The sequence below is a fragment of the Varanus komodoensis genome, unplaced genomic scaffold (genome assembly GCF_004798865.1).
Source record: "Varanus komodoensis strain SLA01 unplaced genomic scaffold, ASM479886v1 scaffold28, whole genome shotgun sequence".
Classification (NCBI taxonomy): Eukaryota; Metazoa; Chordata; class Lepidosauria; order Squamata; family Varanidae; genus Varanus; species Varanus komodoensis.
The window spans coordinates 8,290,896-8,305,067 of record NW_025335727.1 but is presented as its reverse complement, the minus strand read 5'-3'; the positions used below and the strand labels follow the sequence as shown (position 1 = coordinate 8,305,067).

The 14,172-nt window shown below is 46.4% G+C and overlaps 1 protein-coding gene across 5 annotated transcripts in view; it reads right to left on the bottom strand.

The window, feature by feature from the left end:
• Window positions 1-14,172, bottom strand: part of TNIK (TRAF2 and NCK interacting kinase) — a 303,045-nt gene that overhangs the window by 38,977 nt on the left and 249,896 nt on the right. For 4 of the 5 annotated variants that reach the window (XR_006415147.1, XM_044434575.1, XM_044434576.1 and 1 more), the window contains one exon: window positions 13,119-13,358. The exons of the other annotated variant lie outside the window; for it this stretch is intronic. Coding sequence is in view for 3 of the 4 variants with exons in the window: in XM_044434575.1 (XP_044290510.1) it covers window positions 13,119-13,358 (240 nt within the window). In the remaining variant the exon portion in view is untranslated. The remainder of the gene's footprint in view (window positions 1-13,118; window positions 13,359-14,172) is intronic. 5 annotated transcript variants of the gene reach the window in all.

The window sequence follows — 14,172 nt, the reverse complement described above, 5'->3', positions numbered from 1 at the left end:
TAGTAGAATGTCTTCAGTGTGTGAGGAAGAGTAATGGTAAGCAGAGCGACATTTCTATCACTACTGTTAAATTAATGAAAGTGGATGTTCTCAGGAAGGCATACCCTGAAGAACAGTCCAGATTCTCTGATGTGCACCAAATAACACGGGGAAGGAATTAATCTAAATTCAATCAATCCAAAAAGGAGCAGTGCAGCTACTAACAAGAACCAGAACTAGACAGCATACCAAGCTGCTCCTCTGCCAATTGCACTGGCTGCCTGTTATTGCCTGGGCCCAATTCAAAGTGCCATACAAAGCCCGAAACAGCTTGGGACCAGGATATCTGAAGAAACTCCTGTTTCCATACATACCTCCTAGACCACTTAGCTCTTCTATGAAAGCCCTTCTTTGTGACCAACAACCCCCCCCCCCATGAAGTGAGGGGGGTATTGGCAAGAAAATGGGCTTTCAAGAATGAGGTACAATACCCAGTAGCTTTACGTGGAGCTACCCTTGGAGATGGTCCGGATACTTCAATTGGTTCAAAATAGAGCTGCCAGGCTGCTGACGGGGACTGGATGTTATGTTCCCATTGAAGTCTGGGCCCAATTCAAGGTGTTGGTGATGACCTATAAAGCCCTAAACGGCTTGGGTCCTGGTTACCTGAAGGAGCGCTTACATCCATATACACCCACCCGCCCCTTGAGATCTGCGGGAGAGGCCCTTCTCCGGTAACCCTCCGTGAAAGAAATTAGGAGGGTAGGTACTCGGAGGAGGGCTTTCTCTGCGGTGGCGCCCAATCTATGGAATGTGCTCCCCAGAGAGGTCCGCCTGGCGCCGTCATTTGTTTTTCGGCGCCAGGCAAAGACCTTTTTATTTAAACGTCATTTTAATTGTTAATGTTATTTGCTTATTTTATCTGGCCAGGGCGACTTATTTTATATTGTTAATTTGTTGTATGTATTTTATTTTATGTTGTGAGCCGCCCCGAGGCTTCGGCGAATGGGGCAGCATAGCAATGTTTTAATAAATAAACAAACAAATAAATAAAAAATGGGTATTGTACCTCATCTCTTAAATTCTCTTCCTAAACAGGTCTGACTGGCACCCTCATTATTCTGCTTTCATCAGCAAGTAGAGACTTTTTTTAGTACTTGCTTTTAGAAATTATGGTTTATTATGTTATTTTCACTGCTGATTTTATTGTTGGTTATACTGTCCCCCTGTTTCATGTCAAACTGTACTATACTAACTGGATTTTATGTGCTTTTAGATGCTATAGTTTCCATTTTATTATGTTTGTGTCATGTTGTTGTTCCTGTTTTCCTGTCAGCTGCCAGAAAGCCTCCAGGCTATGGGGCAGCATACAAATACAAACCAACCAACCAACCAACAAAAAAGCAAGATTATACTAAACGCAGAATGAATAAGCTAAATGCCTGGTATCAGAGCACCATTCACATAATTCATTCATATTTCTTCACAGACATGGGACATTTGCTGCAAAGCAAGAGTTCACCGACAGACAGTTCTGCAGCTTGCCTTCCTGGGTTCATCAGAAGGTGAAGCGCAAGTTCAATGTTCACCAGTGTTATTTAACAGTGTTATTTTGAAAACATGTATTTGCCTTTGGAATAAATTTGGGTCTGGTTTCAGAAGCACCCTATTTGCACAGAAAGTGCAGAGGCTCTCTCTCTCACACACACGCACACATACACACAGCAATCAATATCCCCAGCCCTCCTAACTGAACTTAGAACTACTAGGAACAGTTGAGAAGGTGAGTTACCTTGGGAAGATGGTTTCACTTGGTTCAAAGCAAGCCTTTCTGAGGGCCCTGAGCAGCAAGGCCATGTCCCAAGTGGAACATCTAATTACCACTAGTGTCAACAATAGAAGTACCAAGCATTTGACTTGAGGATGGGCCTTGCAAGACCAGTACGTGTCCCAACACAGACATTATTCAAAGCTGCTACCTGTCCTTGTTAGGTGTGCTCAAAAGAACTTGATTCAGGCCTATTTGAAGGAAACTGGGCAACTCCAGGAGGCCAGCAGAGATGAGAGATATCTGGTGCTATCTACACCTTCTTTGAAAAGCTTCCTTGGCACTAAGAATGATCTTGACTACCCCTTCCAACACTCTAGCCCCTAACAACTATTGCCATTCAACCACCATGTAGTCAGTTGCATCCATTCTGAAGTTTCCATGAACAACCCATGCATAGCTCCTGAACATCTGAAAATAATGGTCTCTGAGATTATGAAATGCAGCCCTATTAGCACTACCTGTCCCTTCACCAACCTTTAGTGCAAAACTCTGGAGTGGAAAAATATATAGTAGGCCTTGGGGCCAGGATATGGACATTGCGTCTACCTTCTTCATCCAGCTGCATCTTGACACCTGGTAAAGTATCTCTAGGTTTTGGTATAGGCAATGCTGGCAAACATATCTAATATCAGTGTCTCCCAGCTGCCAGTAAGCCACTGAAAAACATTGTGATGAAGAAACCATTCCCCTTGCTGAATTGTTGATAGATTCAACCAGTGTGTCTGTACATTCAGCTCCCTCTTGATGCACTCTGCAGTGAGTAAGGTCATTTGGATCTCTACCTAAGTTAGGAGTAGGTTCTCTCTTGTTGTTTGCATAAACCACAACATGCTCATAGAAGACCAAAGTCACCAAAGCCTGAAAGAGACAGTGAATATGTCCGAGTTCCAGCCAATCGTTTGGCAATAGTATTTCAAACGTCAACCCTAATCTACCAGCCCTTTGTACTAGTCTCCCCAGTGTCCCAAGCTGGCATCTGTTGTGACTTGAGTCCAAATCAGTTCTTTTAGTGGTACTCCTCTGGAGAGTTCCTAAGGGCTAAATCACCAAGAGAAGAATCAAAGCACCTCTGGCAATAGGGTCAGTATGATGTGTTCTGTGCAGGAAATTTGGGTGTGGTAGGGAAACCTTGTAGGGGATGGAAGTGGAACTGGCCCAAGGCAAAATCTATGAAGGCTATTGTATAGAAACACAGAAACAAAGTGAATCAGAAGGGGCCTCCTGGGCCATCTAGTCTGACCCCCAGCTTCAGCCAGGTCTGCTCATGACATGCCTACCATATCCCGTGGATTTGTGCCAGATCCATCAGCAGTGGCCTCTTCTGACTCTGTCCTTAATGCAGGACTGGCTCTTGACTGCTCTTTCCACTGAAAAGAAAACACTAACATGTCTATTGTCAGAAAATAAGCTTCTGTAAGATCTACGAGGTCAGCAAATCCTCTGGAAAAATGGCCTCTGTTGAAGACCCTGGTGTCTCATCATGAACTTCCTCTTCTTGATGCACTGCTTGAAGAACATAAGGTTCATGAAGAATATGGAGGAACCACCTGAAGTTCACTTACATAAGGCATCTGTTCCACAGTACCTATACTGAGTAAATTCTTTCAAGCTGCAGAAATCCCAAGGTATTTTTTCCTGAGTCAGAGGGTAGAAAACAATTGCTGGGGACAGTTTGGAATTCAAGGGCATAACCCAGACATATGGTCTCATGAACCCACCTGTCTGAACAAATTAAATCCATTTACACCCCAAATCCAAGGTTGCTTTCCCTTTTGCTTGCCTCCTTAACTTGGCTTGGCATACACTGTGACTAGTTGACAGCAGCCTATCCATTGGGACCAGAAAAGCCTGCTGGACCAAAAGGTAGAATATGAGACCTTGGAAAGGAAGGAATGTATAAACTTCTTCTCTTTGATCTCCCTTTTATGGTTCAGTGAAAGGACCCTCTTTTGTTCTTTGGTCTTTATGAACATGGGAATGAGGGCTTCCCCAAACAATTCCACTTGCAACATAAAGGGAATGATTGCCAGGTTTTCTTTTGCCTCCCACCTCCCAACGTTTCAGCCATAACCTGTGGTACACCATAAAGCCTGATGATATAGCTGGCTGCACATTGGAAGCAGTTCATAGAAAGGTCCACCAGAAACCTTGTGGTTGTAGTTTAGGTCTTCCCTAAGGTGACTGGACCCAGTTGGGACTTCTGAGAGAAAGGCAGCTTGCTCACCTGTAACTGTCGTTCCTTGAGTGGCCATCTGTGCATCACATATATGGGTGCTGCACCTGCACAGTGCCTGTGGTCGGAAAGATTTAAAAGCTTAACGGTTTTGGTGGGAACTCTGCACCCCTCCCTCCCTACAGTATAAGAAGGCGGAATGCCCACCATTTCCTGTCTACTGAAGACCGATCGTTTGCCCCCAAGTGGGAGTGTTAAGTATTGCAGAGGATCTGCTGAACACTAAGCACACTGAACACTAAGCTGAACACTACATATATGAAATCTATATATAAAGAGAACCCATCTACAGATCCGCCAACAAAGGAAATACAGTACCATAGAAACCCAGTCACCAACACCGAGTGGGGCTGGCGGGTGGGTTGTGTGAATGCACAGATGGCTACTCAAAGAACGACAGTTACAGGTAAGCAACCTGCCTTTCTTCGTTGTGGCCTCTGTGCATCACACATATGGGTGACTAGCAAGCTTACCGGACCCAGAGGCAGGGCGGTGTCATCACTGGAGAACAGAAGAAAGGATTGCCCACCAAAGGAGCAATCATGTCTGGCACGCACATCAAGGTGGTAATGTCTGGCAAAAGTGCAAGGAGCAGTCCAAGTGGCAGCCTTGCATATGTCTTGGATCGGAATGCCAGCAGAAAAGGCAGAAGCCACGACAGCCCTTGTAGAATGTCCCCTGGGCACGACAGGCAAGTCCAATTTAGCAAGTTGATATGCCAGCTCGATGGTTTGGACAATCCATTTCTAAAGTCTTTGGGATCCAATAGGAGATCCCTTGTCATGTTCTGAATACTTGATGAAAAGCCAGTTAGTTTTGCGAAAAGATTCTGTGCGAGAACTGTAAAAGGCAAGACAGTGATGAACGTGGAAGGAGTGCAGCGATTGCTCTATCAGTGTAGATGGAGTAGGGAAGAAGGCTGGTAAAATAATGTCTTGATTGATATGGAAAGGTGACACAACTTTTGGTAAGAATGCCGGGTTGGTACGCAGAACGACCTTCTCCTTATGGAAATTGCAATAAGGAGGGTCTATACGGAGTGCACAGAGCTTGCTGGCCCTTCTAGCCAATGTGATAGTGACGAGAAAAGCAGTCTTCCAGGACAAGAGGTGCAAGTCAGTAGTTGCCAAGGGCTCGAAAGGAGGTCTGGTGAGCACCTGCAGAACAACACAGAGGCTCCAAGTCGCAATGGATGGTCTAATTGGTGGTTGGAGATTTTGTAGTCCCTAAAGGAACCAACAAATGAGGATATGAGAAAAGACCAATGAGCCTAACACCTGGCCACGGTAGTGAGAGATTACTGCAGTGTAAATTTGATGGATGAGGGTTTAAGTCCAGTCTGGTGTTGCAACAGGAGAAATTGAAGAATATTTTCAATGGAGGCTGAGTAAGCAATAAAGTTATTGGATTCAGCAAAAGATGTGAAATGCCTCCATTTTGCCATCTAAGAGTGGTGGGTCAGATGTAGAGTACTTGGATCTGATGGAGCGTTTGTTGGTATCGAGGGAGCACGAGGAGCAGTGTCCGGACACTGCCGTGTCGGTGTCGGGACCACGGAAGCCGTCGGTACTGAAGGAGCACTGTGGTTCATTGAATGAGCCAGGCTGTTAGATTGAGTGAAGGAAGATCCGGGTGACGAACAGCCCCATTCTGCTGAGTGATTAGATGAGGTATGAGAGGCAGTTGCTGAAAGGTGTTGCCAGACAGACGGAGAAGAGTAGGGCACCATGGCTGGCAGGGCCACCAGGGAGTGATGAGAATTCCCCAAGTGCTGTTGAAGGTGATCTTGGCGAAGGTTCTCGTAATAAGTGGTACTGGGGGGGGGGGGGACGCGTAAAAGAACATGTTCATCCACGGGATCATTAGAGCGTCTCCCTTCAAACCTGGGCCAATGCCTGGAAAGCCCCATGTCTGAAAGAGGTGATGGCAGGTCTGATGATCTAGTTCCCATTTGTGGGTTGTCGACATCTGTCTGCTGAGTGCGTCCGCCTCCTCGTTGTCGGTACCGGCTAGGTGAATGGCAAGGAGGATAATTTCCCTCTGGATACACCAGTCCCACAGTTGCATAGCCAGGTAAGTCAGGGAGGCAGACTTCATTCCGCCCTATTTGTTTATATAGAATACAGTTATAATGTTGTCGGAGGCAACCTGAACAATTTGTCCCGGAAGAGTGCCCTCGAGCAACCAAAGGGCTTTGAAGACTGCCAGTAGTTCTAGGTAACTGATGTGCTTGGCAGTCTCTTGACAGTCCCAGGTGCCCCGAGTACGGAGGCAGGCACACAGGGTTCCCCCCCGGTGAGGGAGGCATCGGTGAACAAGTCAGTGTTGGGTGAGACGAACGGAATGCCGAAAGACAAATTGTTTTGTATAGTTCACCATGATAGGGTCTGGAGAATGGAGATCGGGAGGCAGAGAAGCTGATGAGGCAAGTCTCATTAAGGTTGGAAGAGGCCGTTGAACCACAGCTGAAGGGGTCTCATTCGTAGTCTGGCGTGCGGGAATATTGAGACCGTGGAGGCCATGTGACAGAGTAGTTTCTGCACTGATAGTGCTGGAACAGTTCTGTCCATGTGGATTCACCGAATGGATGCATGAAGGTTGTCTTGCGGTCCCTGCGGAAGGAAGGCTTTCGCTATTGTAGAGTCGAGACAGGCTCCGATGAAATCAGTGATCTGTGAAGGAACATGGCACAATTTCCTGTGGTTAATATACAGTCCCAGATCATCCAAGAGGGTACAAGTAGTCCGAATCGACTATCGAAGGCCTTCCCTAGATGAGGAGACAATCAACCAGTCGTCCAGGTAAGGGTACACTTGAATTCCCTGGAGCCGGAGATGTGCACACACCGGGGCCACACATTTAGTAAAGACCTGGGGAGCAGTAGCCAGTCCAAATGGTAAAACGTTATATTCAAACAGGTCAGAACCGACCGTAAATTGAAGAAGATGCCTGTGAGACGGATGGATGCTATTATGAAAATAAGCATCTTTTAAGTCCAAAGAAGTGAAACAACCCTCTCTCCTGAGCAACGGTAGAACATTTTGAAGGGTGGTCATTGAAACTTTTTAGTTTTGATGAATTTGTTGACACCACGTAGGTCCAATATCAGACGAAGACCACCGTCACTCTTAGGAACCTTGAAATATCTTGAGTATTAAGCCGGGCAACCCCTTGGAGCATGTTAGTTGTCGGATCGCTCCCTTACGAAAAAGCTGTTGAACCTCATCTCTGAGAACCGATGACTGAGGTGTAAATTGAAACGGTTCTGGTGGGGGTATGGTATTAAACTCAATTCTGTAACCATACTGTATGGTGGATAAAACTCACTGATCAGATGTGATGGACTCCCAAATGGGGAGTTGACTTTGCAGTCGATCGCCAAGAGGAAGAGGAGAGGGTGGGTTCAGGAGATGAGAAGAGGTTCGCTCAGCCCGTCAGTGCTGGTGTTTATCCGAATCAGGTCGGTGGCAGCTCTGTTGAAAACACTGTGATGGTTGCTTCCGGAGCTGCTGACAAGGCTGGAATTGCTGCTGGCCAGAGAATTGTGTGTAGGGTTGATACTGGTATGACGGACGGGACCAAGACCACGTACACTGAGACTGGTTGGGGACTTCCATCCGACGAGCTGTCACCCTTGATTCATAATTGTCTTCATCTTGTGGTCCATTCAGGCATTGAACAGCCCTGAGACGTCAAAGGGCATGTTCTCGATACGGCACTTTGTTTCATCCAGAAAATTGCAGTTTTGGAGCCAGGCATGGCGACGAAGGGCTACAGCACCAACGAGGGCCCTGGAGTTGCAATCGCCATGGTGTCTCACCGTGGAGAGTTGTTGGACCACCACCTGCATTGCCTCTTTGGTGAAAATCTGGGTCAGGTCTCTCTGCTGTTCCAGAAGCAATGCTGTGATATTTCCCAATTTTTGCATAAGAAAATATTGGTAGCGAACCAGCCTTGCCTCGTAGTTCGAAATCTGGAGGCCGAGACCTGTGGTGGTGCAAATACGGCAAGCCAACATGTCGATCTTGCGCCCTTCTTTATTGTGAGGAGTGGTGTGTTCCCTCGACTCGTGGCCTTGAGACGACTCCATGACAATCAAGTTCGGTCTCGGGTGACCCAGGAGGAATGGAATATCCTGCTCACGGACTCGATACATGGATTCATAGCATCGTGAAGTTGGCTGTGCCTGATTGGGGAAGTTCCATGGTTCCATCATCGCCTGACGAAGTGTGGTGATAAGTGGCAAGATGATGGTGGCAGATTGTTCACTTTTGATGATGTTGTAGAACTTATCAGTACTGGGATAGAAGCAGTGCTGGGCTTCGATCTCCAGTGACCTCGTCAGTCTCGCCATCAATTCCCCAAACGCCGAGTACCACTCTTTCAGTGAGCTGGTACCTTGAGTGGTGATCACCATGTCTGGCGAAGTAGAGGCTACTTCCAAGTCCTCCAAATCAGAGTCATAATGGGGCGGAGGGCTGGAGGAGGAATTGACTGGCGAAAAAGGGCACCTGGATTGAGCTGCTCTGGAGGTTGATGGAATGTCCCTCGGGGCCGGAGAGAGGGTACAGTCATGTACCGAGGGGTAATACCCATAGGGTGCATAGTCGTTCCACGGTTCATGATGAGCTGATCTTTGGGGCGCTTGCACCCATTCTCCAGAGGGACGGATGGAGGCACGCTGCTGGTATTGCACCTGTTGAGGTGGAGCTCTCGGGGAAGCCTCAGGCGACGGTTGCTGTGTGGGCGAGTATGCCATTGGAGGAGAGTTACCGATCTCTCCATCAGAGATCGATCCCAACGTGGCAGCCTCTTGGTGTTCAGGCGAAGACGGGACGGAAGGGGCGACCCGTTGTGGGGACCCAGGTGGAGTCACTTGCATCACCAGCTGAAGAGCCGGTCCGGTTGGTGTCGGTACCGAAGCGGCCGTAGGGATCGACGGGGAAGACGAACCCGAATCACGGTGTTGGGGTTGATCGGTTTTCTTGGATTTGCGCGCTGTCTTGCCCGCCTTGTCCTTCTTAGGCTTCTTGTGGCCTGAGGACTTGTCCGATCCATTGTGCTTCCTTTTCTCTTTTGCTTATGTGGAGATGTAGAGGAGCGCTGACCCTCTGATAAGGGCGCACCATCAGTCGATGGGCAAGGCGGAGGGGTAGCTGAAGAAGAGGGCAGCACAGAGGATTTGCCTGCTAGTTGATCAGACTGGAGCAGGGCTTGATCCCTTAAGAGTTTGTGCAGGCGGTTCTCTGGATTTTTCCTCTTCTGCTTAGTAAAGGCCTGGCAATGGCTGCATTTATCGGTCCTGTGTCCTTCTCCAAGACAAAGAAGACACAGATCATGCAGATCAGTAGGCGACATTTTAGATCCGCACTGAGAACACTTGCGGAAAGCCACACGCTGAGCCATCGAGGATGAAAAAGGAGAAGATAGCAAAGGTAAGAATGGAGAGCAAAACTTTTTTTCTTGGGGGGGGGGCGGAACAGGAAAAAGGGATGGGGGAATGTGAAGAAAACTTCTAACAGGGAGGGTAGTAACTTGGAATCTTAACAAGCTAAGAGAAAAACAGCGGTTTAGGTAACAAGATACACGATATAGTACAAACTGAGAGACAAAAGGCTCAAGGCACAGCGAATGGTGGTCGCAAGAAGACTGAGGAAATGGCGGGCACTCCGCCTTCTTATACTGTGGGGGGGAGGGGGTGCGGATTTCCCGCCAAAACCTTTAAGCTTTAAATCTTTCCGGCCACAGGCACAGCGCAGGCACAGCACCCATATGTGTGATGCACAGAGGCCATGTCGAAGAAAGGGATGTTCCCCTAAGACTGATGCCCAGGCCATGACCAAATTTGCCAAAGCTGCTCTTCTTGCCAAGGCTGCGGTGTCATGCAGCCACCGAAGGACCATGCCACTTTTTCAGTCACCAGGGTGTCCCTCCACTTATGGAAAACCAACTCAGAAGCGCACCCTGCCACCAGTTCAGCCACAGTGGGAATCTTCAGTGACTCCATGAATCTTTTGTGCAAGACCAAGGAAGACTCCTGCTTGGGAGCGTCCTTCCACTGTATGACTACAACTCTGAAGACAAACCTTGAAGGGTGACTGCAGGCCCCGATAGGGGGTCACTTGGAACAGCATCTGCACCTTCTTGCAGCTGATCTTCAGGAGCAGTTGTCTTGGTCCAAGCATGGATATTATACAGGTTTTCTTGAGAATAATGCAGAAAATGTTCTGCCTAAATAATCTTTGCTGCAAGGAAGTGCAGCTAGCATGATCTCACTCGGACAGTTCACCTCCTTCAACTCCTGTACTCCCTGGTAGTGCTCACTTAGGGCAGAGGCAACCCCTGAGAGATTCTTGCACACTGCCTCCCACCTGCATCTAGGAAGGGACAGTTGGTTCTCTGGACTGTGCACCTGCAGCAACAAACTCTCTCCCCGCCGCTCTCTCCAGCTGATTTTGGTCATTTGGAAGGAGGGGAAGCCTTGCCCGAGGATGACCGGCTGCTCAGCTGCTGTCCCTTCTGGGATTTCTTGGGTTTGTCTGTCCCCCCCACAGCAGCACCTTGTCCCTTCCCTATGTTCTGAGCTGCAGTCTAAAACCAACAGGGAATAAAAGATGATCAGGGGACTGGAAACAAAGCCTTAAGAGACTGAAACAAAAGAATTTATGTTTAGCCTTGAAAAGAGAAGATTGAGGGAAGATATGATAGCACTTTTCAAATACTTGAAAGGCTTGTCCCACAGAGGAGGGTCGGGATCTCTTCTCAATTATCCCAGAGTGTAGGACCTGGAATAATGGGCTTCAGTTATGGGAAGCGAGATTCTGACTGGACATCAGGAAGAACTTTCTGACTGTTAGAACAGTATGGCAATGGAACCAGTTACCGAAGGAGGTTGTGGGCTCCCCCACACTCCCCCATTCAACTCTACTATTCTATGATGACCTGCTGAATGTAGAAGAAGGGGTTTTCTCCTCCTCCTGCCATGGTGTTATGTTGCTGCTGCTGTTCACCCTCCATGCAAACACCATCACGAATCCAGTAATCCAAGCAGTTCCCTGAAGGGCATCACCGGGCCCCTGGCTGAGGGCAGATGTGTGTTGGCTCTGTGTGAGCCCCACCAGGGAGGACAGTACAGGAGGAGAACACTCTGCTGTGGTAGGCCCACTTCCAAAATGGCTGCTGGATTTTTCCTCAGCAATGCAGAGAGGTTTACTGCACATGGAGTCTGCTCCCCATCAATTAGTGACATACCAGACTCCATCTGTGCATTGCGATGGTGCCCTTGGTTTGAACAGGCAGCAGTGATGAAAGACAGAGTTCCAGTCAGCCCCCTTTCTCCCAAGGAGCTTTGGCAGAGGTTCCTGAGGAGGTATTTGGTGTTTGGAGAGCCTCAAGGGAGTGGCTGCCCAGCCCAGAAAAGCCAGGGTTGGCCCTAATGAACTTTTCCTCTTGCTACTGACAAATCAATATGAACATGGGGGTAGAGCGAGACAGAAGTGAGGCTGTGTTCGCTTTGTCTTCAGAAGTTCCACAGCAGTAGCTAAATAGCAAGCTAAGCACTGTGCCATTCCCTAGAAGGCAGAACAAAAGGCTGTGGGGGTTTCCTCCTTGCACAGAGTGAAATGTATCTTTTAGCTCTGCCTTTTCATGGTAGAGAGAACCATACCTGTCAGCTCCACCTTTGACTGACTGAGAACTACTAGACAGAAGAGACTTTTGTCTAGGAAACAGTGTATAAGACAGTTATGCATACTAGTTGCACATATGTGCATTTGGTGTATTTTTGTTTTGCATCTACAATTGAATAAGACAAGTTACAGGCAGATTGCATTTTCTTTTCTTTGCAAAAGTACTTTCTGGCTATTTTGTTAGCTGCCTCTTTATTCACCCTGTCTTCTACCTTAATCCTGAATTAATCCTACCATCACATTCTATGCACTTTATAGCATGGACACTTCTATGCATAGTTATTCATATACCTTCAAAGCTCAGTAATTTGGGATTAATTTTATAGCCAGTTACAAAATTCAAGACTCACCAGCTAAGATGCCCTATGTCAACATCATAAATCACTTCCAGAAACACCTAGTGATAAGCCTTTCTTAACATCAAGCCAAATTGTTCCTTGGCTGCTTTTATCTTTGAAAAATCACAACTGATGTTGCTTCATCCAACCAATTCTTATAACTTTTCAATTTTTAAAGCAGGTGAACCAAAGTAAAGCTCTAATTCAGCAGTGGAGAAACTTTTAGCAGTCATCTTGTAATTCATCCAAAAAATCAAGTTTATAAACATCGCAACTGCATTAGTGTATTGGAAAAGAGCTTTAGGCTGCAATCCTAGGACTAAGCTGATTGAATTCAATGGGACTTAATTCTGGCTAGACACTGTTGAAGAGTGCCTGCCATTACGTAATTGATGCTTACTGAGCCCTTACAGGATATTTTATCAGGTATTGATTAAATTTGGAGGCATGATGTCAACCTAGAAAGCTTACAGGTTTGATCTGGTAAAGCAAGTTTTAAGCTTCTAACAGTTCTCTTTAGGGTCAAGTAGAGCTTGTGCATTCCATTAAACCCTGTAATTAGATCATTGCTTCAATGAAAATTTCTGTCCAGTGTTACCAATAGTTAAGGGCTACTTTACCTTTCATATAGTAGATAAATTTCTGTCTAAACATGTAGTGGACTTAGACCAGGGAGTCACAACCAGTCAAGCAAAGTAGGAAGCTATTTCACTGCAGGTCAGTGGAGTTGTCGTAGCCCAGTGCTTTCACATTGAGTGTTACTTGAACTTTTTAACTAGAGAGGCCAGAGATGGAACCAGAGGCATTCTTCACACAAAACATGTGCTCTGCTACTAATATTTGGTCCTTCCCTATAAAGGAACCTGATGCATATTCCCAATGCGTAGGCGAATCTGCCTATTCATGTGCATATGGTAGGAGACGTTGTCGGTGCAACTGTGGTGGAAGAACATTTGGTCCTGTATGAGTAGGGTCTAAGGTGCCACTGCAGTTGAATTGAGAAAGTCCCTATTCCAAACCTTTCAAGTTAGCAGTGACCCAATTTTTACCTTTGGCGGAATGTCTTCCTCCTGTCGTAACCAAGAACTTCGGTCAAACTTTTCAACACGAGGGGGGAGAGGAGGGTTTTCAGAGGTGGGGTCCGAGTTCTGCCTTGGCATCTCAGTGCGGTGAGAGGTCACCGTCAGAGCCTCCTGAAACCCAGCCATTCCCTTTGTGGGTTGTTCATGCAGTGACTGAGAGGCAGGCAAGGAAGGTCCTTGGGATTTCACACTGACCAGATGTGGAATCTATGCACCAAGTTAAAACAAAATCATCAGTATAAATTGAAAAAGTACTAAAATAAATAGTTTGCAGAATTTTAAAATAGTTTGCATGTCTTCTTTTTTTAAACTTTGTTTCCCAATTTCATATTTTGGTATTGAACTTCTTTTTGGTATTTCATTAAAATATAAGAAGATTCAGAGCTTACAATATTAAACAGTCTGAGGTCAGGAAATGCCAAAGATGAGATTCCTCATTTAGCCTTAATTCTGTCCCTCTCTACATCAGCCTTCCCAAACTGGCACTTTCCAGATATGTTGGACAACAACTCCCATAATCCTCTAGCTAGCAAAACTGCTGACTGGGTAAATGATGAGAATTGTAGCTCAAGCAGGTGAAAGTTGCCAAGGTGGGGAAGGCAATATAATACAAATATTATATCATCTTTATATGATAATGTGTTATTTATGAGATGAATTCAAAATGTTATATATGAAATGGCTTTGTTTTTTAGTTTTGCAGGTCCAGGTATTTCCAAAAACAGAGGAGACTTGATTTTCCCCCATACATTTGGGCATTAACAGTGTACCAGCATACTAACTAACCTGCTATAGTATTTCCTTGGAGCTTTGCTTCTTGTATTAAAGAAACATGCAAAGAAGTGGCTGTTTTCAGGAGTTTAAGGCTCTGATGGGTTGCCAAAAACTATTAGCACCTTTTGCTTTTCTGCTACAGACTTATTCACAAGGCTGGTACTCCTCTTTTTTGGTTGCACTGAGTTGCCAAAAATAAATAAATAAAAAGGTAGGGAAAGGAAGAAGGAAAGGAGGAATGAAGGAA